This window comes from Dipodomys spectabilis, unplaced genomic scaffold (genome assembly GCF_019054845.1).
Source record: "Dipodomys spectabilis isolate Male_0828 unplaced genomic scaffold, ASM1905484v1 ptg000081l, whole genome shotgun sequence".
In the NCBI taxonomy this organism is placed as follows: Eukaryota; Metazoa; Chordata; class Mammalia; order Rodentia; family Heteromyidae; genus Dipodomys; species Dipodomys spectabilis.
In genome coordinates this window covers 23255184-23280242 of record NW_024870758.1, presented here as the reverse complement: position 1 = coordinate 23280242, position 25059 = coordinate 23255184, and the positions used below count along the sequence as shown (strand labels likewise).

The 25059-nt window shown below is 37.3% G+C and overlaps 1 protein-coding gene across 11 annotated transcripts in view; it reads right to left on the bottom strand.

Moving 5' to 3' along the window:
• Positions 1-25059, bottom strand: part of Pkp4 (plakophilin 4) — a 217792-nt gene that overhangs the window by 46572 nt on the left and 146161 nt on the right. For 4 of the 11 annotated variants that reach the window (XM_042683397.1, XM_042683403.1, XM_042683405.1 and 1 more), the window contains exons 5-10: positions 16190-16321; positions 15890-16080; positions 12658-13207; positions 9909-9959; positions 5452-5640; positions 3263-3479 (exon numbers count right to left, since the gene is read on the bottom strand). In XM_042683397.1, the coding sequence (XP_042539331.1) occupies positions 3263-3479; positions 5452-5640; positions 9909-9959; positions 12658-13207; positions 15890-16080; positions 16190-16321 (1330 nt within the window). Of the gene's footprint in view, positions 1-3262; positions 3480-5451; positions 5641-9908; positions 9960-12657; positions 13208-15889; positions 16081-16189; positions 16322-25059 lie in introns of those variants that run through there. The other 7 variants (XM_042683404.1, XM_042683401.1, XM_042683400.1 and 4 more) reach the window with 5 other exon arrangements.

Genomic DNA, 25059 nt, shown 5'->3' with positions numbered 1-25059 from the left:
AATTTCTGCATCTATTTGGGTAGCTTAATCTCTTTGACGAATTGAAAAAGTGAAATAATTTAAGAATATTTCTAACCATTATATATAGGAAGTGCTATTAGACAAATTCTTCATTTAAAAAACCCTTAATCTGGGTGCTGGTGGCTCACTTCCATAATCCTATGGATTCAGGAGGCTGATATTTGAGGATTGAAGCCCTGGAAGGAAAGTCCATGAGACTCTTATCTACAATTAACCACCAGAAAACCAGAAGTGGAACTGTGGCTTAAGTGGTAGAGCATTTGCCTTGAGCTGAAGAGCTTAGAGACAGTGCCCAGGCCAAGCCCCAAAACTAACAACAACAACAAAAAATCCTTAAAAATGGCAAATAACAACAAACCAAGAATAGATTTAAATTCAAGAATTTTAGGTATAGTAGGGAAATAGCCTTAGTGAAGTATAGATTTTGAAGTTACCCTATTTGAGTGGCCAAAACCTCATTTTAATTCATATTCTTTAGAATAAGTTGGTAGGTTGCTATAAATGAATTGATAATTATAACAATTTTCCAGTGAAACAACTATCTGTGGGCGAAGAGTGAATGAAATCTTGCTAATACATGCCTTAAAATAAAACTAAAGCTGCTTAAAACTTAGGAGCAATTTCACCCTTCCAGAAATGAAAATTCTCTTTTAGTTTTAAAGCATACTTATTCTCTGGCTATTTTAAACAGCTTTCATTAAAGATGAGGGGAGTTAAAAATATCAATCAAGTACTAAATAACTAATACTTACCTTAAAAGTTGTTGTCTAAGCCTCTTTAGTGAATGGTGCTGGCAAAATTGGTTAAACACCTGTAGAAAACTAAAGCTAGATCCTTATATATAACCTTGTACCAGAATTAACTCCAAATGGATCAAAGACCTTGAAGTCAAAGCAGACACCCTGAAAACATTACAGGAAGGAATAGGAGAAACTCTACGGCTCCTTTGCACAAGCCAAAATTTTCTTAATACAGACTCAGAAACACAACAAATCAAAGAAAGGTTGGACAAACAGCATTGCATGAAACTGCAGAGCTTCTGCATGGCAAAGGACATAGCTAGCAAGATCAATAGAAAACCTACAGATTGGGAGAAGATGTTCACTACCCATACAGCGGATAAGGGTCTCATATCTAAAATATACTTGGAACTCAAAAAATTAAATCCCCCAACAACAAATCCTGAAACAACTGCCCAATAAATAAGTGGGCTAAATACTTAAAGAGAAACTTCTCTGAAGAGGAAATAAGAATGGCCAATAGACACATGAAGAAATGCTCAACTTCTTTAGCCATAAAAAAATGCAAATCAAAACAACATTGAGATTCCACCTCACCCCAGTTAGAATGGCTATAATCAAGAACTCTAATAACAACAGATGCTGGAGGAGATGTGGACAGAAGGGAACCGTACTACATTGTTGGTGGGAGTATAAATTTGTTCAACCCCTTTGGAAAGCAGTATGGAAGTTCCTCAAAAGACTCCACATAGAGCTCCCCTATGACTCAGCAATCCTACTTTTGGGCATTTACCCAAATGATCACAAACAAGGCCATACTAAAGCTACCAGCACAACTATGTTTATCACAACATTATTCATCATAGCTAAGATATGGAACCAACCCAGATGCCCCTCAGTAGATGAATGGATCAAGAAAATGTGGTATTTATGTGTGTGTGTGTATATATGTATGTATGTATGTGTGTATATATATATATACATATATATATGCATACACACACGTGCGGGCGCGCGCACACACACACACACACACACACACACACACAAAATGGAATTCTATGCCTCCATCAGAAAGAATGACATTGCCCCATTTGTTAGGAAATTGAAAGGCTTGGAAAAAATTATATTAAGTGAAGTAAGCCAGGTCCAAAGAAACATAGGTCCTATGGTTTCCCTTATTTGCAAAAACTAGTATATGTCTGGGACAAGCAGAAAAGGTCGAAAGCTATGTACATATGACCATATAAGATGATGTTAAGTGAAATGAAACCCAAGATAGGGACACAAATGATTTTTGTCTTTCTTGCTATTGTTTTTAAAGTATTTCTAATTTGGGGAGGGGAAGGGACAAAACAAAATGCTTAAATAGGGATACAGGTTGAGCATTGTAATAATGTAATGTACAAGACACTATGTTGAAAACGAATTTTAACTTCAGGTGTGGGGTTCGGGGGTTGGGAGATGGGGAGGAGGGGGCATGGGGAAGGGAGGAGTTGGGGAGTTAGGAAGGGAAGGAATGGTATGGGAAAAACAAAGGAGGGGGTAACAATGATGGATAGGAAATGTACTCATTACCTTACTCATGTAACTAACTCCTCTTACAGTATCTTTACAATAAAAAAAAATATATTTAAAAAAAGTTGTTGTCTATGTGGCTCAATAGAATTTTAAAAAGACACAATAGTTTTTCTTTGCAAATATATTTTGTTTGTTTATGGGATATGAGAATTTTTTGAATGCCATTTTCTCCTAAATAATGGTTTTCAAATGACATTTTTAATTAAAAAAAATCTCTAAATAGCATTGAGCAAAATGATTTGAGATGTACACAACACTGATTATTTTCTGGCTTAGAATAATATGATTTTCTAGCTGGGCACCGATGGCTCACACCTGTAATCCTAGCTAGTGAGGAGGCTGAGATCTGAGGATCGAGGTTCAAAGCCAGCCTGGGCAGGAAACTCTATGAGACTCTTATCTCCAATAAGCCACTAGAAAACCAGAACTGGTGCTGTGGCTCAAGTGGTAGAGTGCTTGCTTTGAGCTGAAGAGCTGAGGGATAGCGCCCAAGCCCAGAGTTCAAGCCCCACGACTGACCAAAAAAAAAAGAATAATATGATATTCTGAAGCCATTGTCCAAGAAGTCAGTCAGGTTCAGGGAAGAAGGTAAAAGGCTCTTTCAAAGTCTTTTGTTTAATGCTTAGCAAGTAGCTATCTTGGGTTAATAGCCTGGGTAAAGTACTTAAGTGATGAATGCTTTAGATATTCCCACACATCTATGGTTCTCTAAGGTATAATTAAAGGATGGAAAGAATCAATCCATTTAAAAAAGGAATAATAAGAAAAGAAAAAGAAATTATCCTCAATAGCCAACACAGCAGGAATACAACTGGAAGTGGTAGAGATAAGGTGTAACTGATATCATAATAGATTTCACAGCTTAAAAAAGTCAGGATGGAAGAACCACAGTATTGTGAATGTGCCCAACTGGAACTTGCCTGGGGTCTTTCTGAATGCTGTCTATTGATGGAGATCTCGTGGTGCCGTCATCAGCGGGTGCTGAGTGGGGAAGCCTGCTGTAATTGCACTCTTGGACGCGGTATTGTACTGGCCTATAGGGCTCCGCGTAGGTAGCTGTTGTGTTCAGGGCATAATTATTTCTTTGGTATGTAAGAGTACTCCGTTGGCTGGATGTCCTTTGCAGATTTCCAATACCTAAGAAAGTCAACATTTTGCAAACCAAAGATTTGTATGTTCTCCACAAGATCACACTTTAAAATTTTTTCTTTTAATGTTAAAAAAGATTATAGTTTCTGGAAATTATATGCGTTGTTTACGTTTAGGTTTTATAAATCTTGCTCATTAGCCTTAGAAAAAGGTTCTTAAGTTTTTAGTAGCCTGCTAAATTTATTAGCAGGAAACAGCAAAAATAAACCTATTAATCTGTTAACATAAGTAATTTTTAATGTTTATTAATATGTTTATTAAGATTCAGTAACTTAAAACTCCAAATAAGTAATGAATCTAAGAAATAAATGATAAAATAGAAAATTTTGTAATTTTATTTCCATGAGATTTTTATTCAGATTCTTAAATTATATTTGTATTACCTTTAAGTAGTTGTACAAAGAAGTTATCATTTTATAAGTACAATGTATCTTTTTTTTTTTTTTTTGGGGCCTGAACTCTGGGCCTGGGCACTGTCCCTCAGCTCTTCAGCTCAAGGCTAGTGCTCTACCACTTGAGCCACAGCACCACTTCCGGCTTTTTTTTCTTTTTGCTTATGTGGTGCTGAGGAATCAAACCCAGGGCCTCATGTGTGCAAGGCAAGCACTCTACCACTGAGCCACCTTCCCAGCCCAGTATACTGTATCTTGATTGGACTTACAAATAACTGAAACTTTTGGCAATCAGAGGTCTTCACCTATACACCTATGGATCTTGATAACATTGGAAAATCTACCTAAGAAAAAAATACTGAAAGCTCAAGTTATTCTATCGCTATGCTCACATATTATTACATGATGTTATACACAAACTACTATTTACTGTACTTAATGTTTCTGTATCACTTATTATGGCATGCATCTTTCCACTGATTACATACATATTCTTCATGCAATTAAAAAGATTATCATCCGGGCATTGTGGTACACACCTGTAACTGAGACACTTGAGTTTGAGAATAGTGTGGCTATGGTAGGTAGTGGGTTCCAGACCAGCCTGAACTGCATTATCAAGACTTTGTCTTAAAAAAAATTATAACTTTAGCTATTTTTCAATCCTAGCAGAGAAATTCCTATTCACAGAACACAAGAATAAGTGAAGAGTTCTTCATTAACATTCAAAATTGGTGCTTTTTATAGAAGGACAATTACTCTGAGGAGTAAACTGTCAATTTCTAGTGAAGAACCAATACAAACAGTGTTCTCTCTGCTGGTGTTCTGGGAGGTATGTCCCCTTAAGGAGCACCTAATGGTGAGGGGTTATCGTTGCTACTTGGAGTTCTTCTGTGATGATTGCATGAATAAATCTGGAAGACTTTTATTTTTTTTTAATTTTTAATTTTTTTAAGAAAAGCTGACTCTGAGACTACATGTGACCATCCTGCATCAGTCTGGCAGCTCAGATCGTCTTCAGCTCCAGCTTTGGATTCATCAGCCACAGCCCAATGTCTGAGCTCCCTATTTTATGAATGCTTCTACTGCATTTTGTTCTGATTTAAATCCATCACAAGGGCTAGCTATTTTATATTATACATTTATGTATTCTGAGTAACTGTAACATCTAAAAACATGCAGCTTGGCTCCTTACATACTAAATTAAAGACAATGTCACTATATATGGATTTCCTTAATATTTGACTTAAGCAACAAAAATTACAATAAGTATTTCATTAGAAGTTTTCCTCTCTATATCTGTTTTGTTCCTAATCTGAAGAGAATCACATTTATAGCTTTACAAATTGATTCATAGATTAATAGTATAATCATTATGTTCATTAATTATACTAGAGTAAAACTTATCATTTATAAAATATTAAATGTACTTATCTTTTACTATTTATTGGTTGCTGTCACAACTGCTTATCCAACATCTAAATGGATAACATAGATTTCCAGGGCACCCAATCTCAATAAAATCCTTTGTCTTGTGCGTCAGTGAAAGTCAGAAAGCTGCTGCCCACCTGAGCCTGTGCGGTACAGTGCTGTCTGTGATCCCTGGAGCTCCACAGTTCCATGGTTTGGACTGCGGTACACTGGGCTGTAGTAGGTCCTCCCCTCATAGATAGGAGTGATGTGCAAGTCTGGAGACACAGCTGAACGAAGGTCTTGCCCAAGCTGACTGTGCTGACTAGCATAGGAACTCCGTAAGCCTAGAGGCAGCAAAATAAAATCATTAACAAGAAAGGAAATCATGGTGGGATCGAGAACCCTAAAGTTCTTAACCAACAGGACTATGCATGTGTTCAATATAAACACTCAAAGCAGAAAATTATATAATGGAGTGGTGTCAAGTGTGAAAAAGATTTCATGCCAGGAGCTGGTGTCTCATGCCTGGAATCCTAGCTACTTAGCAGGCTGAGACTTGAGGATCACAGTTTGAAGCTAGCCTTTGCAGAAAAGTCCATGAGACTCTTAACTCCAATAAACTACTCAGAAAAAGCTGGAAGTGGTACTGTGGCTCAAGTGGTAGAGCATTAGGCTTGAGCACAAGGAGGCTCAAGGACAGGGCCCAGTCCCTGAGTTCAAGCCCCAGGACTGGCAAAAAAAAAAAAAAAAGATTTCATATACTGTACAGTTCAAAAATAAAATGTTCTGTTGCTGTGAGAGAAAAGAAGATTCTCTAATAAAAATATTAAATCGTTTGATCTACTTGAAATTACTGCCAAATTGCAAAGTTATTCTAGGATGGTGACCTATTAATAATGATAATAATAATAAAAATGTTTTGGTCAAGGACAGTCTGTATACTGTATACTGCTGCTCCTGTGGAAATACACTGCCTGGTGATATAGTTGCCACCTTAGGTTTTGTAAATCGACTCTATGATGGGTGCACATAAAAAAAAAATAAGTCCAAACAAACAAGAAAACCCAGTAGATTGAAACTGGGTACTGGTGGTTCATGCCTGTAATCCTGGCTACTCAGGAGGTTCAGATCTGAAGGACTGAGGTTTGAAGTCAGCCTGGGAAAAAAAGTCCTTGAGAATCCTCTTCCAAGTAACCAACAAAAATCTGGGTTAAAGATATGGTTCCAGTAGTAGAATGCCAACCTTGAGCAAGAATGACTAGTAGTAGAGTGCTAGCTTTGAGCAAAAAAGCTGAGTAAGATTACAAAGCCCTAACTACACACCCTAAGCAAGAGCCCAAAAACATCAAACGAAAACAAAACAAAACTCATAGACTAAAATATTTCTAAGAATATGCCCTGCTTCTAAGTGTCTCAGCACTGCACCAACAGTGGTTTGTGCCTCTTTATTCCTGCCCTGCTGATTGCCCATCTCACCAAGTAGAAGACTATCGCTGAGAACAAAGGGCCTATAGTGTCCCACATCTATACATTCCTATGTCTCAGACCAAAGCCTATCTAAAATGCTAATTAGGAAAGTTGGATGCTTAAGAACTAGAAAAGTCTCTATTGAGTCACATATAATTTTTCTGGAAAATACCAGAAATCTTATGCTGTATTAAAAAATATGAGTGAATACTCATAATATTTATTATTAAGAAATGTTATTTTACTATTTTTTGCTTTCATTGTATTTATGCTTTCTTTTAAAAAAATCATTTAATTTTTGCTTTTATAAGAACTCACATGCCAGATATTCATTAACTTTCTAGCATAAACAAAAGTACCAAGTTAGAAATAACATTGACTTTCGATCATTTAATAGATTTCTGATTCAATTGCTACTGACAAATGTTCATATTCATCACTCATGATAACAAGTTTAAATACATTTTTAAAGAAGTGAATTAGGATGGGTGCTGGTGGCTCATGCCTGTAATCCTAGTGACTCAGGAGACTGAAATCTGAGGATCATGGTTCAAAGCCAGCCCAGGCAGCAAAGTCTGTGAGACTCTTATCTCGAATAAACTACTAGAAAACCATAAGTGGCGCTGTGGCTCAAGGTGAGTGCTCACCTTGAGCTAAAGAGCACAGGGACAGTGCCCAAGCCCAGAGTTCAAGCCCCACCACCGACAAAAAAAAAAAAAGTATCAAGTGAATTAGTATATATCTTATGGTGTTAAGAAGTTTGTGATTTGTCATTATTAGTAATTAAAATCTTGTTACTTGGTCAAAATATCAAAAATTACTTTCTAGATATAAGCAAGGGAAAGTATAACATACCAGAAATCAGTTAGGACATATTTTCTTTAAAAAGTTTGCTAAAACACACTAATAAAAAAAGATAGGATCAATCAAATCACAACTAAAAGCAATTTGGCTTGAATATATGTGATAATTACATGTTGCTTACTGAGAAGTGGCAATAAAGTTAAATACTTAAAGTTTCTAAAGTGAATGATTATTACCTATTCTGAGCAACAATGCAACATGGGAAAAATCTCAATAAAACATTGTGGGTTTTAGTAGTGGCTCCCTACTTGCTAAAATAAAGACTGCAGGTTCATAAAATCTAATAACTGGGCTATCACCTTGCCAAACTTTCTTGAGCCCAACAGGAAATGTGATTCAATCCCATTACAAAGCTACTTCCTCATGGCTAGAAGAAAGCATAGGCCAGTGTCTGTCACTATGTGCCCCACACTGGACACAGCCATGCCTCAAACACATGTGGCACAAGGCACCAGAACTTAGAAAGCTTTTCACAAGCACCAGGTTAAAGAGGGAGGTTAGATTGACAGAGATGGATTTTAAAGCTCTCAAAATAATTCTATAATTTGAACTCAAGACCCTATCTGTACTTGCTCTTTTGGCATTTGGCATTTTTCAAAAGTGTCTCATATTTACACGTACACAGCCAGGATGACAGATATACATCACTGGATCCAGCTCTTGATTGGGATGGGACCTCAAACCATGATCCTCCTGATTGGTAGTTCCCAGGTAACCAGGATTACAAGTGTGAACCATTGGCACCTGGCTTAGGATGGTAAATGAGCATGTGTGCGTGCACACACACACAAACACACATACATATGGTGCCAGTACTGAGACTTGAAATCAAGGCCCAGGCATTGTCTTTGAACTTTTTCACTAAAGGCCAGGGCTCTACCACTTGAGATATAATCCACTTTCAGCTTTTCTGTGGATAACTGGAGATTAAAGTCTCATGGACTTTCCTGCCTGGGTTAGCTCTAAACCATGATCCTCACATTTCAGCCTCTCGAGCAGCTAGGATTATAGGTATGAGACACTGGCCCCCAGCTGTTACTGTAAAATTATTTTGAGAACTTGGAAGAAAAGTACAGGCACTGCTTTTGTTAATTGTCTCATAGATCAGGCAGATGAATGTACCTATCCCTCAGTAACCTTATCAATATGTCATGTAACTGTAAAAACAGAGCCACACTCTTGACTCATCATGAGACTCTGAAGATCAGACACACTGGGCAGTCAAATGAGAACTGGATGCAGCTGAGCTCAGCTGAGCCCACAGGGATGTGGTGTAAGAGCAGAGCATTCTGCACCGACTCCCAAAATACCATACTTTTCCACTGCAAGCACCTGCCTGGATTCATCTTTAGAATCAATATAATTTGAAAAAATTTGTAAATCTTTATTTGGATTCTGGGGTAAAGGTATTCAAATTAGATTTTTATCCTTTAAAACGATAAAAGGTAACCAGCAGAGACCTCCTTGCTATAGAATTATTATATGTGACAGGCTGTAGTAGAATAAATAGTTTAGAATTGCAGTGATATGCAGCCATAGGATTATTATATATGACAGGCTGTAGTGAAAGAGTTTAGAATTATAGTGGTATATAGAACTTTCTTGATATTATTATAATTCTGAAGAACATAACAATGACCATCATTATGTTTGTTTTATGCTCCTGCTTTTCTTTAAAAACATATAGAGACCTGTAGATTAATATTCAAAAATTACCATAGCCACTTTAAAGTATAGAAAGCCCATCATAACTTACTAAGACTGAAATATAAGTAATTATGTTTTATGATTTGTATTAGAAATAATACAATTAATTTTTAATAACTTTAAAACTTTGTCCAAAAATGGAAAACACTGATATGCCATAATACTATTTATTCAACCAATCATTTCTATTTACAACCTCAAAACAGCCTATTAGTTCACCTGTCAAGGTCATACATTTCATAAAATAAAGACTGAAGGTTTTTTATACTTAAGCCATTAGAAATAATCACAAATTTACAAATTTATTTGTCAAATGCTGATTCTTAAAACGTTTCCATACTAGAATGAGTATTTTAGGTCATATATATTTTGTTTTTGTGGCAAGAAATACATTGTATTATTATTAAAATCATGATCACCAACTACTCAAGTCTCTGCATTTTTATGAATATTGATTAGGCACATTAATTAGCAATTAATCCTTCCAAATCAAAAGTGATTATAAATATGACAAGCTCCTTTTTTTCTGATTTTATTTTAGAATAAGAGAAAAGAATTCATAGTTAGGATTTACATTCCACATAAATGGTCAGGTAGGTCACCGGAAACAAAGATTCTTGAGAACCTAAAAAAAAAATTAGTGAGAAGCTAGGTCTAATATATATAATATACACACATATATATGTACATATATAAAAATTATATATACATGCATGTTTTTCCTTCTCTTGAAAAATAAATTCTAATCTCATCTGAATGTCAGAGAACAGAATTGACAAAGACTTGTCCTCTCAGGCTAAACATGGAGACAGGGATGTATGTGCATGCTGCCTTCCTTCACTAGGTTTCTGCTGCGCAGATTTAGAAGCGAGGATCTCAGACCCAAGTGGAAGAAGGAAGTCTTTGAGACTATTTGTCTTTCAAGGTTTCTGTGGGAAGCAGAATTTATAAATGATTTCTACAGGACTTTGTTGGAAACTTTTTAAAAGCATAACAGAAAATATTTGTGACAAATACATTCCACTTGATGGTGCAATTTTGAAAAAGAGGTAATTTTACTGCTAGGATTATCTTTGAGCTCAAATTCAAATTCAATATAAAGTTTTCACAAAAAAAATTACATTTAAAAATATGAAAGTAGCTTCACACTGCCTAGATACAAAGAAAAAGACATTAGTTTTTTTATCACACAAAATATGTAAAAATTATATAAATAACTTCAAAATCAAAAGTGACAAAATATTAAAAAATCTTGAGACATGTATTACAAAAAAATAATTTTTCTTAAGTATGATAGGTTTTCATAGATTATAAAATGAAAATATAGCTGAACCTGTGGCTCCAGGAAAAGGTAAAATAAAATAACTGATAAATATATGGGATCTTTACCCTTATTCATAACCCAGTAAAAACATTTAAAACAATGAGACATAGCGTCCTATCTACCAGATTGGCAAGGTTGAAAAACTTGGATGCCGTGAGGTGTAGGAAGAGATTTACACTCTAATTATAGGTGAAAATACAAGCTCACACAAACTTCTTGGAGGGCAATTTGATAAATTTCCCAATTTAAAAACATGCACATATTCTATGGCTAACGTAGTACCCATCAAATCAAATATGCAGGAGGAAGAATATATATTGTAACCTCTAACAGCTAAAAATGACACAAATCCTAAATGCCCATTGAGAGGAAGGAGATTAAAAAGTAGCACATACAGAAAAGGAACTCTGTACCTTTTTTAAAAGTATGAGTAGCTGGGTGCTGGTGGCTCACATCAGTAATCTTAGCTATTCAGGAGGCTGAGATCTGAGGATCACGGTTCAAAGCCAGCAGGGGCAGGAAAGTCTGTGAGACTTTTTTTTTTTTTTTTGTCGGTCGTGGGACTTGAACTCTGGGCCTGGGCGCTGTACCTCAGCTCTTCAGCTCAAGGCGAGCACTCTACCACTTGAGCTACAGCGCCACTTCCGGTTTTCTGGTGGTTTATTGGAGATAGGAGTCTCACGGTCTCTCCTGCCCGGGCTGGCTTTGAACCGCGATCCTCAGATCTCAGCCTCCTGAGTAGCTAGGATTACAGGCGTGAGCCACCAGCGCCCGGCTAGTCTGTGAGACTCTTATCTCCAATAAACCACCAGAAAACCAGAAGTGGCGCTGTGGCTCAAGTGGTAGAGCGCTAGCCTTGAGCTGAATTGCTGAGGGTCAGCGCCCAGGCCCAGTGTTCAAGCCTCCGACCAACAACAACAAAAATAGTATGAGTAGCTGGGTTCTAATGGCTCCTGCCTGCAATTCTAGCCCTCAGCCCAGGCAAGGAAATCAGGAAACTCTTATCTCCAATTAAGCACCAAAAAGCCAGAAATGGTGCTATAGTTCAAGTGGAAGACTACTAGACAAGCACCAAAGCTTAGGGACAGCATCCAGGCCTGGCCAAAAAAAAAAAGCACTTTCAGATTAACTAAGTGAAAACAATTAAGGCACCGAATATATCTGTAGTAGTATGTTTACCATCAGTGCAGAAGGAAACACAATACAGTGTGTGTATATCTGAACCAATGCATACTTCCTTTACCTGTGAATATTCTGAAAGGCATCCTTCTGGCTAACGGGGGTGGGTAAAGGAGAGCTGGAAATATCCATTAATCATTTTGGATTTTCATATATAGTCTTAAGTTTTATCATTCTGTCTATACTACTTTAAGGATAAATTTGTTTCAGAAAAAAGAACCAAGTTTCTATAGTTCGTGGGAAACCTTTCGCGAGCGCTACCTCCTGGATGTGCTCTCTCTCTGATTTAATGCAAATGACTTGTGAAGATACTTCACAAGATCTTTGTGCATTTCCCATGGGAATGTCAAAATCAGAGCAGGAGCGGGCAAGATTTATATTCTAGTCCACATCCCTTACGCATTTCTTTAGGAATTTTAAGTTAAATTAGGTTAATTATAAAACAGATATTCTCATACCACATTTTGAGCCTGGCTGGTGAGAAGCATTTTCCTGGTGGGGGGGTGGGGGGGTGGGGGAAGACATAAAAAAATCAATAGTCAGGGTTAAGGATGTAGCCGAGTGGTAGCGCGCATGCTCGCATGCACAGGGCTCTTTTCTGAAACAAATCCAGATGAAAATCAATAAGCAGGTGGAAACAAAACAGGTATTTGCAGAGCTACTGTTTGAGGGGGAAACTCTCTCCCGGAGTTCTGATGATGTAGGTGTACATAACTGCGCAGATACCCACGCTGGCACGGGGCGCGGAGGCGCCAGCACCCCAGGCCGTGGGTACCCGGGGACGCGCGGCTGGCCCTGGGCCGCGGCCCCCGGTACTCACCCGTCAGGCTGTCCGGCCGCGGAGGGACCATCCTCTCGTAAATCTCGTACGGCTGCTGTGCGAATTGCTCCGTGTCGTGAACAGTCCTCGGCAGGGAAGGACCCAGGTGCTGCGGCACGGCGGTCATGGCCGCGCGCTTCGGGGACGACGAGCCCACCTGGCCTTGGGACGGGGAAGCTACTCGAGTCTGTACATCCGTCAGAGTCAGCGGGGACCCCACCCTGGTGGTGGTTTGGTACTGAGGGGCTGGTCCGTTGGGGTTGGAGGTCTGCCGGGAGGTGACCGACCCGATCCTCCGCACGGCGGTCGGGGAGGAGGGTCTCTGTGAGTAGGGCGAGGCCGCCCGCGGAGCAGGCAGCGTGGTGGAGGAGTACGCACCGGGGTTCAGAGGCCGGGGGTCGGTCACTGATGGAGAGCCAAAGCCACTACCCATAGAAGTTCTCAGTGACCCCCGTGAAGGAGACACGCCTGTGCTGATAACATAAGAAGGAGACTGTGCTCTAGATGGAACTGAACTAACTCTTCTCATGGCCCGATTGGCTACTGATGGCTGATGAGAGGGGGGAGAAAAGAGAACGGGTTTATCCAGGGATTTGTGTCCATGGTCATTACAGGAAAAAAAAAAAAAGCACAAAGCTCTATAGCAAGTGAATTCACAATTTATTTTAGGCATCCAAGTTTCTTTTCTGCATCATGCTTCAGAGTTTGATCTTAAAGATTTTTCCCATTGTGTTTTTGAATCCTAAGATCCGTAAAATGAGGTCTGAAGACATTTAATATCTCTCCCCCCACTTTGTTCTTTATGTTTCTTACCCTTTGCCTAGGCATTTTTCACAGCACATAGAATGTTTTATTCCAAGGGCTACAAATAACTCATGAATGTGAAGGTCACTGGGTTATACTTTCTTCCCTGTAAGCCAAAGTTTGGCCATGATAGTACATTTTTGTAAAACAAAAAGTTTATTAAAAAATAGTCGAAATGTAGCCAGAAGTTTATTTATAAAGTCTTTATGGCTGGCCCTTATTAACAAAAGAAATTGGCCCTATTAACAAAAGAAAAAAAGTTCTTTCAGTGTGGAAAAAAATATGAATTTGCTTCACAGTGTGGTTGTCCAGGTGCCCTAGCCAAATGTGTCTATTCTTTTAAGTAATTTTTAAAAACCTTTTCTGGTCTTTGAGGTCTTAAATATACCTGGTAGATTTTAAGAAATACAACAAAGGCACCCCAAAATCTGGTCAAATAGGAGAGATGCTTTGAATCTACTGATTCTTGGCCTAGCCCACTGCAAAAGACTAGAAAGGAAAGCAAATGTCCCTGCCATGGAATATTCTACTCTGAATCTAGAGACCTTCACAAACATGGCAGGTTTCAGATACTTTTCTTGATGCTGGATGAAAATGAAGAATGGATAGTTGGAGAAAGAAGTGGCAAGGGAACAGGAAATGAAATTACACAATAGGGCTCTGGATGAGACTTGGATCAGGCTAACTATATTGATGATGCAATTTTTAGACCCTGGTGCCATCAACTCCCACCCACTTTTAGTTGTGGGATACAGAAGCAGGGATAAGGTATGGATGTTACACATCCTTAGCTATTATTGTAAGAGGATATTTGCTTCCAGGTGTCACAATCAAATGGCTGGCTGAAATATCTCTTTTGAGGCCTGAAGTGTACTTGGGGGCAGTAATAGCTATGAAGAAGAGGGGATATGAGAAAGGAAGTGGATGGTAAATAGACAATAGACAGGGTTGAAAATCTGCTGACCAGACTACATGGAAATTAAGCAATATAACTGCAATATACTTTTTAACCTTTAGGCATAAAACAATCTTAATGTAAATTTCTTTAAAAGAGATGTAAGCTGGGTGTTAGTGGCTCACACATGTAATAGCTGAGAACTGAAGATCTCAGATAAAAGCCAGCTTGGACAGGAAAGTCCATGAGATTATGATCTCCAGTAAATCACCAAAAAAGGCCAGATGTGTGGCAGTGGCTCAAGTCATAAGCATTAACCTTAAACAAAAAAGCTCAGGTCAGTGCCCATGCCATGAGTTCAAGCCCTAGGACCAGCAATAATTATGAAAAAATGTAATTGTTTTAGACTTGTAAAAATAGAAATCTACTGAAGTGGGTGAATATTTGAAGTGATTTAACTCACCTATAAAAGCAAAGGAGTATGTGAACAATTTGAATTTGAGGAGTGGAACCTGAAGCAGCTTGCTATGAGTACAAGAGTTTCCATTGTAGATTAAAAGTCATGCTCTTATCTTATATAAATCAGTAAGCACAAGAGCCATCATTGCATTACGCTACTCCTTTGGTACTGGTAACTCTGGCCTATTTCTGTTTTATACCTGGATTTCATTATGAGGAACAGTGTCTACTGAACTTCTGATTATATGATGTTTTTGTTTAGTTCAAAAAAACAAACAAAAAAAAAACAAAAAAAAAACCCTTCCAACTACTTGAAGAGAGATCTCCACACTGTTTACTATATTACACAAGACTCCTGCTGCTTGTTTTACTCCAGGCTGATCCTGGTGGAGTGAGGTGAATAAATTTGCCACAAGGAAGGAGCTAAGGAGCTTGTGTAAATATATCTGCAATTTTACTTTTTTTGCCTATCAGTTAGAAAGCCCTAACTCAATAGAATGGAGTTCTATATAACCTATAATGGAGTTCTAGTACAACAAAGAAGTGTGCTTTCAGAGAAGAACTCCAGAGATGAAGATCAAAACTAGACTGGGTGAGAATGAATGGATCTTTATGGAGGTTTAGAAAGAGTGCTCTGCCCCCTAGAAATAGAATATATAGCTGCTGTATTTTTAGGAATTCATAACCTCTCGGAAATGATAACATTGTATTCAGTTCTGTATTCCCTCTGGACTTGACAGGTCAAACTTGTTGCTTCTGAAAAAAATTACTATGTCTAGAAACATATCAGAATGAATTGGTATAATTAATTCTATTTAGTAATAGCAGTAAATTAATTGAAGCAAACATATTTTTAGGTATATGCAAAAAAAACCCTTAACACTAACTCAAATAGTGTAAAAGAATTTTTGTTACTTTAAAGTAACAAAATGTACACATTAGGTTTTTTTTCAAAACTGTACACATTTTACTCAAAACTGTACACATTAGGTTTTCTTTTAATAGAGAATACCTATAATAAATAGTATACAAGAGAGTAATTCTTTGCAAAGATCTTGATTGTGCTTGGCTTACCTGAACTAGTGTTTGTCCTTCAGCTCTTGAATTCCTCACCAAATGATTATTAGTTGATCCTATGAATGAATGCTGTTGCCTATTATCTGCCTTGCTCAGAGTTTGGTTGTTGTGGAAACTCCCTGCTTCTTGGTATCCACTGTCAGAATATGAATTCATCTGAGTTGAGCTTCTTGAATTACCCAATGACCCTGCAGGAATGAAACCAGCAGGAATATCTTTATTATAGACTTTTAAAGTTTACTTTCAAAAAGAAAATATTAAAAGCAAATCTAGTTCTTAAAACATAATACAACAGACCCTCACTTTCATGAAGAGATGTCTGTTCTGGTGAATAGAGGGTCCCTTGTTCTGGCTCTGTCCTGATGAGATAGTTGTTGGGATGGCCAGCGTCAGAAACTCTAGGTTTGCTTATACCAGTATTTGGCACATCTGTGAGAATAAATTGAATCAGCTAAATATGACAATATTACATAAGAACTTATTATAAGAGGCTAAGGTATCTATCTGTAATGTTTTCCAGTCTACGTTAATATATTTTCACAATAGAAACATACTTCTCTTGATTCTTAGCTATGTGTGTTCCACATACCCTATTATTAGTATTTTTGGCTGAGTTTCATAAATGTTCTTTTTCTTGAGAAAAGATCTAAATTAACTTGTGAAACATAGTAAATCAAAATCTGAAAACTGATTGCTGGCCCCCTTAGAAAACTCATTTCCACCCAACTTCCTCCAGGAAGATTAAGATTGAGAACAATCACTTAAAATATAGTTTTCTATATCTCAAACTTAAAATATGAACACAGAGTTCATGATACTGGGCTTAGTGATGAACCCTTGGAGGGTAAAGCTATCTTTTTATGTTATGCTCCTTATTGTCTGCAATCAAAGAAGCTCTACATAATGTTCAAAGTTGTTGGAATAGAAACATACAGCCTCTTAACCATCTAAGTTATTCCTTTGTTGTTTCCAGATGATATAAAGTTAAAGGCGAGTGTAGTTTTCCCTAACCAGACCTGCTTTCCATTTTCCTTTTTTATTTTCAATTGGACCATTTGCCATCTTGAGCTTGGAGGAGGAGGGGAAGTACCCCAAACCAATTTGTCTCCTGCTCCATTGCAATGTGTGTGTTATATGCTATGATTTAGGTAGTGTAGGGCATGGTGCATTTTTCCTACTGAAGAATGATCTTTCATCTAATATCTAAAACATTACCTCATGTTCTGATTATCCCCACTACAAGTCTTTTCTCAGAGTTACCTTTTAAAGGACTAACGAACTTCTTTCTAAGAGTGCTGTTTCACTCTCACTTCAAAGATTTAACCAATTCTCTGTCAACATTCTGAGTTCAACACACAACCCTAAGAATGCCAATGTCTTCTTTGACTGCTTGTTTTATTGGGCTCTATTACATGCCAGGCTTAGGGATAAGCAGGTAGGTGTGTGTGTGTGTGGGGGGGGGGGGGAGGTTAAGGGGAAAGAGATCTGAAATACGAGAATAAGAAAACTTTTCTTTTCTTTTTTTTTGGTCCGGTAGTGGGGCCTGAACTCTGGGCCTGGGCACTGTCCCTCAGCTCTTCAACTCAAGGCTAGCGCTCTACCACTTGAGCCACAGCGCCACTTCCGGCTTTTTTCTTTTTGCTTATGTGGTGCTGAGGAATCGAACCCAGGGCCTCAGGCATGCAAGGCAAGCGCTCTACCACTGAGCCACCTTCCCAGCCCATAAGAAAACTTTTCTAGAGGAGTTAACTTCTACATGAAATTCATTTACTACAAGAAGCCAGGTTTTCTTTTTTTTTTCTTTTTTTAAAATCACCCCTCTCTATTACAATAAAAGCTCAAGAAGGGCAGACTTGTCTCGATTGTTTGGGGTTGTATCCTAAGCATCTAGGCTGATGCACTGTACTCAGGAAACATTGGTTGAACACACATTCCCAGGAATAGCAGCAGCTTCCCTTTATCGGGTCCACATTCATGCCTAGTACTGTACTGTAGCTTTATTGTGTCCAATGAAGTTGGGCTATGGGAGCAAAGTAAAAATTAAGAATTGCTGCTCAAGTTAAAGGTGGATATGAGGTTTAGAGGAGAACTAGGAAATAATCTTGAACCTTTATCTTGATGTCAAATTCAATCTAAGGTTTTGTTTCCTAGCCTCTAGAAAGACAGGCTTAGTGCAGCTTCAACAACCTGTCTCCTGATACATCATTTGACAAGAATACTTGGAGTTCTGTGATGGTTCTGAATTTTCAAGTCTGGAATTTTAATAAAGATAAGTTTTTCTGGCACATTCTGAAACATGATCTTAGTCACTGCCAGCCTGTTAATACTGGAAAGTGAGCTGTTTGAGTTGTAAATCTATTTCGAGTTTCTAAAGTTTTGAACAGTCTTATACACCAGTGCTGGAGGGAGTTTTGTTCAGGATTAGATAGAATACAGAGTGTGCTAGGGTAGAAGAGTTGCAGGGATCAGCGATGGCCACAGTGGCTGCAGAGGAATTGGGGGTTGCAGGCCAGTACATAAGCCCATCCTGTTCCACCTAGGAATGGAATCCCACTCCCCCCAGCCCCCAAAAAGCAAAGGAAAAAGGAAGGAATTATAGGAAAAAGTCACTCTCATCTTAAGTAGTCACAAACTTGGAAAAATATTGTGTTTAAAAGAAAAAGATGTCCAAATAGGTCTTAGTTTCAATTTCAATAAAAGATAAAACCTGGGACACTAATACATCACGGAGTTGACTTGAAAACACCAAGTGCTGTGCAGTATGGGCACTGGAAAACTATCACCATGGAAACAAAAAGCCACTGGAAGTATGAATATGCGTCCTCAAAAAAAAAGAAAAAGAAAAAAAGAAAAACCGAAACCTTAGTATTCAGAGCTATTATTTTAAATAGGAAGAGACATCCTAAAAATCTCTGCATGGGCAACTGCATCCTTCCAACCAATGGAATATTTTTCTAGAACTATGCTAGAAAATCTAGAAATTATGCTTGTTTTAACTCTTCTTTATAAGGGAGTATTTAAAACAAACTCAGAGCAGGCACAAATTATGAGATGTGTGGTTCCACACTTCTCACTCTAATAATAAGACCTAACAGAATTAGTACCTAGGAAAATAGAAAAATAAACAATATTATCCTAAAAACAATACTACCCTACACCCTTCACATATTATCCTGACTCTAATAGTTTTAAATGTAATGTCCCGGGAGCCAGAATACAGAAAAGAACTATGAGATGGTTGCTTAAACACTAAACACACATTCACCCACTCACACAGACATACATGCACGCATGCACACACGCACACCTGTGTTCACAGAATTCAATGTGGCAATCTAAGGGGTAGGCTAAGAGATTAGAGGTTTTAAGTATATGTAAGTTAGACCTGCAAAAACAAAATCAAAAACAAAAACAAAAAAAGATGAAAGATTTGTTTAATATGAATTAGCAACCAACCAATTTCATCCTATAAATAAGGTCTTCAGTCATTTTTCTAATTCTACAGTAGAGTACCACAATCATGAGTACCCATAGAGACAAAAAGATCCTCAAATCTCTTCAGTATCATCAAAAGAAAAGTGGTTTTCCAAGTAGTTTTGCTCTTCTCTGAAAACTTGTAAGTCACAAATTATATATTCACATGTACTAATATGTGTACATGTACATAAAATATTACTGATTGTAGAACAGTAGGGGTCGCATTGGTCAGTTATGTACTACTAATATAATATCCCTTTAAGATGAATGTCTTTTACAACATCTCATATGGAATGGAGGGGGACAGTAGCCAAATTCACCAGATACAGAATGAGATTAACCATGTCCAATGCTGTAACTTAGAACTAAACTGTTGGCAAATGATTTAGTTTGATCAGGACAAAAAAGTAAGAGGCATCATATAAGCAAAAATGTCAACCAGTATGTGAATGCTACTTCCTTTAATATACTGAGAATACTTAAAAACAAAATCACAAACATGTATTCTGAGACACCAAAAATATACTATGGGGCATTTTGAAACATTCATTAGTATCTTCCAAGAAAACGTGAATCTAAATAATAGAATTTGAACACAGTTCAAAATTGGATAAATCTCCATCTGTGTCTAAGACTAGGGGATTACTGGAATCCTGGTCCTCTTGCCTGTCTCATGTTATCTGGATGTTCTAGTTTCCTATAGATGATTAATTTGAAAAACTAGAAGACTCTGTGTAAGAAAAAAATTAGGTCAGAGAAAAGAAAGGTATAGGATATAAAAATCTAGTATATTAACCACCCCAACAAACTCTTAATAAAATATGGAATATAATGTGAATTATTATCTTTAACATGATGTATATCCTTAAATATACAAAATGTGCATGAAATATGCTCAGTACATCTTTACAAAGACTTTGATATTATTAAAATGGCTCTGCTTTGTTAGTCTTTGTGTCTTGCTGTTTATATTGTATGCAGTGAGAAGGTCTGTACTATGTAAAATCACCATGGAAACAGGAACCTGGAGATCAGTAAGGAAATTTTTAGTATATATACAACCTTGTAACTGGTATTTCAAAGGCCAGCACAGCACAATGTGAGTTCAAGCTGGCTTCTCCTTGTTTGTGCCTATTCTGAGTTGCTATGGTGCTTAGGATTTGCTCTTATATTAAGATATGATGAAGGTTTTGGCAGGACTCTTGTGGTAATAGCAGGTACTATTAAGGCAGATGAGTCTTTGACAGTTTCTTTCAACTCTTCAGCTTACGAGTTTAAGGTTACATTATTGTAAGTAGAGAAGGAATGATTGGTGAGAACTTACTGTTTGACCACTAGACCCAGCTTGAGCACAAGCTAGGAAGGAATCTATTTTCCACAGAGGTAACGCAATATTCTAGACTTACTTATGTTTAAGAGGTAAAGCTCTAGGAGAAACTGTGGAGGAGGACCTGGGAGACAGCATTCCAAAGACTCTATTCTTTACTACCTGCTATAATACCCCAGTGTATTTCTATTGCTGCTTAGTGAAATATCTAAGGGAATGAGGTGATCTAGAAATTCTATTTTAGAGTGAAAGTGCAAATAGGGTGAGGAAAACACAAAACATAAAAACATTCTTGAGTGCACAGGAGAAAAATGGATGCTGACTGTTAAAGAATAAGGCAGACACTTGGAGCTCATTAACTCAAACATAAATGTCTTTATCTCTGAAAAGCTAAATTTTAATAATAGAATTTCTTGAAATTATTTTGAATCTAGTTTTCTTGAATAAATCTAGGTTTTTGGATGTTATATTTATATTCTTATAATATTAATGTTGACTCTACAATATTATAATACACATCCAGAAAATATTAGCCTTGAAAAGTATAAAACACTAATGAAGTACCTTCTAGTTCACTTTGTTTTTCAATGACAGTAGTAATATTTTATTTTTTAGATTTTAAAATTTTTACTGTAAAGGTGATGTACCAAGGGCTTACAGTTACATAAGTCAGGTAATAAGCACATTTTCTTTTGAACAGTTTTCTAGTTCACTTTAAACTTTGCTCTAAAGATCAACTAGTATTCCTTGGTATTTACTGTAAGAACTTGTCTGCCTTAGTATAATAGTGCTTTTCATTCTTACCATAACAAATTTTAAAAGTATCTTAGTTGTGTACATCACCAGAGATATCTTTTTATATCTTAAAATTTCTAAATTCTATTCAATAACATAAAAGCATTAAAATAATTGTCCAGAAAAAAACCTGAATACATATTCCATTAATAGTTATAACAAAATGACTGTGAATTAGGTATTTTAAGTCTGAGTACTAAAATACAGATGTGACATCGACCAGAAGAATTTATACTTTATAAAGGGGGAAAAGAACAAGGAGGAAAGAACTATAAGGATGAAAAGAAATGGATTAGATACATTTGGTCAATACCAAGTTTAGCAAGTGCATCTTAATAACCCTTGGCTCTTGTTTTTAATCAAGAAAGCTGAAAAAGCTGGATGCTGGTGGCTCCTGCTTGTAATCCTAGCTACTCAGGAGGCTGAGATTTGAGGATTGTGGTTCAAAGCCAGCCCAGGACGAAAAGTCCATGAGACTCTTATCTTATCTCCAATAAACCACTGAGAAAACTGGAAGTGGTGCTGTGGCTCAAGCGATAGAGCACTAGCTTAAGCTGAAGAGTGCAGGGAGAGTGGCCAAGCCCAGAGTTCAAGCCCCACGACCGACAAAGAAAGGGGGGGGGGGAGAGGAGGAGGAGGAGGAGGAGGAGGAGGAGGAGGAGGAGGAGGAAGGAGGAGGAGGAGGAGGAGGAGGAGGAGGAGGAGGAGGAGGAGGAGGAGGAGGAGGAGGAGGAGGAGGAGGAGGAGGAGGAGGAGGAGGAGGAGGAAGAAGAAGAAGAAGAAGAAGAAGAAGAAGAAGAAGAAGAAGAAGAAGGAAGAAGAAGAAGAAGAAGAAGAAGAAGAAGAAGAAGAAGAAGGAGAAAAGCTGGACAAAAAATTAAGGATCCAGCTGTGGTGGCCCATAGCTATAATCTGAACACTTTAGAGGTTGGAGGATCTTGACTTTGAGGCTAGATTAGACAACACAGTAAGAACATTTATCCTAGCTACCAGAAAGCTGTGATTTGGAGGATCACAATTTGAAGACAGTTCATGAAACTAATGTATTAACCATTAAGATGCTAGGTGTGGTGGTGTGCACCTGTCATTCCAGCCATGAAAGAAGTATTAACAGGAGGATTATGGTTCATACTGGCTGAGACAAACATATTGACAGTATTAGGGGAAAAAAAAAAAGAGAGAAGGTTAATAAAAGCTGAGGGCATGGCTCAAGTGTTCGTGTGGTGGTTATCTGTAAGGTGCTCTAAGTTCAAACCCCAGTACTGTAAAAAAAAAAAGAAAAGAAAAAAGTCTTAAAAGATAAATTGTAATGTAAAGACATTAGCGCTCTAAATTATTTTTTCAAAGACATATTCCTTTTGGAGGAAAAAATGTTACAGTGCCTAGAAGTAGGAGCATCTGACAGTGGGGAATATAAGATACTATACATATCTTTTGTTATGAAGCAAAAACAACTTTCTTAAACTGATCCACATGAACCTATAAAGGATGAATCCGGGCGCTAGTGACTTACACCTGTAATCCTAGCTACTTAGGAGGCTGAGATCTGAGGATCACGGTTCAAAGCCAGCCTGGGCAGGAAAGTCTGTGAAACTCTTATCTCCAATAAATCACCAAAAAACTGGAAGTGCCGCTGTGGCTCAAGTGGTAGAGCGCTAGCCTTGAGCTGAAGAGCTGAGGGACAGTACCCAGCCCCAGAGTTCAAGCCACATGACCGACAAAAATGAATGAAAGAAGGAAGGGAAGAAAGCAAGCAAGCAAGCAAGCAAGAAAGGAAGAAAGAAAGGAAGAAAGAAGAAAGAGAAAGAAAGGGTTCTTTTGAAATACAGCTTTCCTATATTTTTCTCCTGGTTACTGTTTTGGGTAAATTTTATTGAGATAAAACTAAATGTAGACTAACTGTAGCAAAAAAAAAAAATGTATTGTGAAATTACATGTTGCAGTCTGATAAAATTGTAAACTGAAGAACTAAGGCTTTGTGTATTAAGGAAGTGGTAAAGAAAACTGGAAAGTTCTCAGACTTGTCAATTTAAATATTTATTTGACATGTTTGTAACAAACATAGTAAGTTAAAGGTTGAAATGAGTCATCTAATTTTCACACAAAGTACTAACTCACTATATTTATGCTTTAGGGACATGTTTATACATCACACATAAAATCTGTGCGCTAAAGCAAAATGTTAGAAGACAAGATCTGGTATGTAGCTGAGGGGTAGCTTCAAACTGTAACCCTCCTGCTTCAGCCTCTTGAGAACTAGAATCATAGGCCTATACTATCATAGCTGGATCATTTAAATATTTTGATTAAATTCCAAGTTTAGGTTGACTTCCAGTCATCACAAGAACTAATCAAATAATAGAATGGTCAGGGATAAGGTGAAGTCTCCATGGAATGCTATGATTTAACAAATATTTGATATTAGTATCATCCTTAAATAATTTCATTCTGTTTACTCTGTCCACAGACCTAGGAATCTGAAATGAATAATTTCATTTTAATAATGTATTTAAATGTTAAGTATTCATCAAGACACACAATCTCGCACACCTGTAACATAGTAAGCAGGAGGAACAGTTGGTACCAGTAATGTCACAATCATTATGCAGGATTGATTTATGAACTGACATTATGCCCACATACAAATGTAGACATTCCTATCCAGGTAGTTCAACTTCTGGAAAATGATGGAACACAGACACTCACATACCCAGAGATAATCTTTACCATTGCTTTTTAAAGTGATAAAATGAAAAAAAAAAAAACCTAATGTCTACCCAGAAGAGACTAATTTTATATAAATTTTCCAAACAACGGTTATACTCAGTTAAAAAAAAAGGAAGATATCTTTATAGCCTGACATAGAACCTAATGGTTTTACAATGCTGTTAAGGAAAAAGAGTAAGTCACAGAATATAGTATATAGTATGTTAAACCAAAATGTGCCTACATAGACACAGACACACATACTATGAATATGAGAAAATCTGGAAGAAACTAACAGATGAGTTCATAGTCTGGTCTATTTTCTTCCAGATTTTCTCATATTCATTTTGTGTGTGTGTTTGTGTGTGTGTGTGTGTGTGTGTGTGTGTGTGTGTGTGTATTTAGATGTGAGGGGCATGGTCGACACATGAAATGTATAGGAATAAAGCTTACTTTCGCCTGTTACTCAAAATTTCTAGATTTTTAAACTGTTCTTTTCTTTAAGCAAGAAATGTGTTGTTTTTGTAACGAAGTATTCAAGATTGGGAAATATCTTTTAATGGCCCTATGGAATCCACAGCAATGAATTTGTGGCAGGTTGACTGCCTGGTGTGATCATATAGCCTGTAGATCCAAGGGAGGTTTAAGAACTTAGACTCCAAGGTTGTTTTAAAACAAGTTCTTATTCTCATGGTATTTAGAAGAGAACAGGAGGGAATACAGGATAAAAAAAAAGTCATTTTTTAGTTTATAGCCATAATAAATCATAACATCCAAAACCTTCAATAATATACTTGGTTTTTTATACATGATTGCTGATCTAATAGTCTATTTATGAATATGTAATATACAATATCACTTC